The 2,102-nt window shown below is 47.4% G+C and overlaps 1 protein-coding gene across 1 annotated transcript; it reads right to left on the reverse strand.

The window, feature by feature from the left end:
• Positions 1 to 729: 729 nt before the first annotated feature.
• On the reverse strand, positions 730 to 1,241 carry Tusc2l1 (tumor suppressor 2, mitochondrial calcium regulator like 1). The gene has a single exon (XM_063280548.1). The coding sequence runs from the start codon at positions 1,190 to 1,192 to the stop codon at positions 860 to 862; it is 333 nt and encodes a 110-aa protein (XP_063136618.1). The 5' UTR covers positions 1,193 to 1,241; the 3' UTR covers positions 730 to 859.
• Positions 1,242 to 2,102: the final 861 nt, after the last annotated feature.

Below are 2,102 nucleotides of genomic sequence, written 5' to 3' on the forward strand. Positions count from 1 at the left end.
CTAGAGGTGTAAAGATACTGTAGGAAAAGAGTATAGGCTCCTCATAGCTCTGGCACCAGCCACAGTTGTTTCTTACCACTGGGTGGTAGACTGCCTCTCCCCCACAACTGGGGATTTGTGGGACTGGTGCAAAGGCAAGGGAGACAACAGAATATGTGGTTTGGGGCAAATCCCCACAGGTACAGGCATCTGTAGCCTGTCCTGACCCCAGGCTGTACCCTCTCAACTTGAGGGCAACTGGTCGAAATCAAGAGAGATCAGTCCAGCCCTGGGTAAAAGGAGAAGCCTCCCACACAGGTCCTCATTCTTATTTAACAGTCAGCAAAGTGCCCATCTTAGAGTGGGAGCACGTGGCAGGTAGGCAGGAAGAAGGAGGTAGTACATGTCTCCAGACTGTCTGATACCGGAGGAATCAAAGTAGCAAAGGCTGACTAAGGGGTGTAAGGAAAAGGAAGTTCCCACTTGGGTAGAGCACCTACAGACTAGGGGCCCAAAGAAGGCAGACTCTGCTTGTAATGATGTAGCTTCTAGGAAGGCCTGGCCCTAGGCAAGCTTGTAAGAAAGCAGGTCAGACAAATAACTAAAAGGCAGGCATTCCTGACCTGCATCTTTCCTGTCATGCTTCTTATAGAAGTGACTGGGGGAAATAGGATGGCAATTCTGTCATTAACCCCCAGACATAAATCAATACCAGTTAACACTGAGGAACTGCCCTCTTACAACTGAAGGTTCTGGGCCAACGGAGTTCAGTTTATTGAGGGTTGTGGCACAAGCCTGGACTCCTGAATGGAAGCTACACCTTGATCCTGCGAGTTTCTTGCTGGGGCAGTGGGGTGCTTGTGTCTGCCGTGCCACAGGCTCATACTTCACAGAGGATCAGAGGGAAATCCACGTGGATTTGTGGGCGTTCCAGCTTCACGATGCCCTGAGGAATCAGATTATTACGTACTCGCCTCAGGTTGGATCGCTTCTGCCCATTCTTGGTGATGATTGTCTCCTCATAGAATTCGTGAGCCAGATCCCCATCTTCATCATAGAACATGGAGCCGCGGCGGGTGAATACGAAGGGAGGCACTGCTCGGGCTCGAGACCGCACCAAAGATTGCTTAGCCACTTCAGCCACTGGGCTGCCGACCCCTGTAGTGGACACAAAGGGACACAAGCCCCGAGCTTTTGAGATGCTGGAGCCCATGTTGGCGCTTCTCAGTTCTTACAGTGCCACTGGCCTGACCATGCCCTGCCCCAGCAGGTCACTCACAGGTCGGGACTTTCTTTTCTTATGGAGTCATAAATGGTAATAATTTCTCCTTGTCATGATGTATGACAATATGCAGAGAGTATTAGGAAATTCACTCAAGGCCTTACTGTTCATCTTTCCTTAGCGCCCAATTTTATACTATCCACTTGTTGTGTCACAGTTTCTTTCAAGATTGAAACCTTCTAAACTTGTTAAGACACAGGCTGTTAGAAGGAAGAGAAACAGCTTAATGTCTTGTGGAAAGATACAACATTGAATCCTGGAGGGAAGTCTATAAGCTCAGGAAGTAAAGAGCTCAAAATAGCTTCAAAAAGTTCCCGGGACTGACTATATTCACGAGACTCTGCCCTCCTGAAGCTTATATAAGCAATAAGAATTAATTAGACATAGTCTTGGACAAGTAGAGTTACCTAGTGAACTCTCAGACCAGTCAAGCAAACTAGAAGAAGCAGAATGTTTCTGTGCATTTCCCTAGTGCTGTTTGTAGTTTTAGGCTAATTCTACTTCCTCAAGAAGGTCTGCCCCAATGAAGAGAGGAGTGTATCATGAATTCAGGTGATTTCAACTACATCTTCTCCCCATTTTAAGTGATCAAACACAGGTTGGAGCCTGTGATCGGTCAGTGGAAGGGAAAGGTTTAGAGAGTGGAAGGCTGAAAGTTTTAGAGAGGAGAGAGAAGAAGGAGGTGGACAAGAGGAGAAGATGGAGGAAGGCAGAGAAGGAGGTAGAAGGAAGACAGAAGAGAAACACTTGGCCTGGAGGAACTGCAAGTAGCAAGGGATGTCATAACTGAGAAATACTGTAGTATAGTGTTATATCTGCCCAATCTAGGTGTGCTGCTTAT

This window comes from Rattus norvegicus, chromosome X (genome assembly GCF_036323735.1).
Source record: "Rattus norvegicus strain BN/NHsdMcwi chromosome X, GRCr8, whole genome shotgun sequence".
Taxonomy (NCBI): domain Eukaryota; kingdom Metazoa; phylum Chordata; class Mammalia; order Rodentia; family Muridae; genus Rattus; species Rattus norvegicus.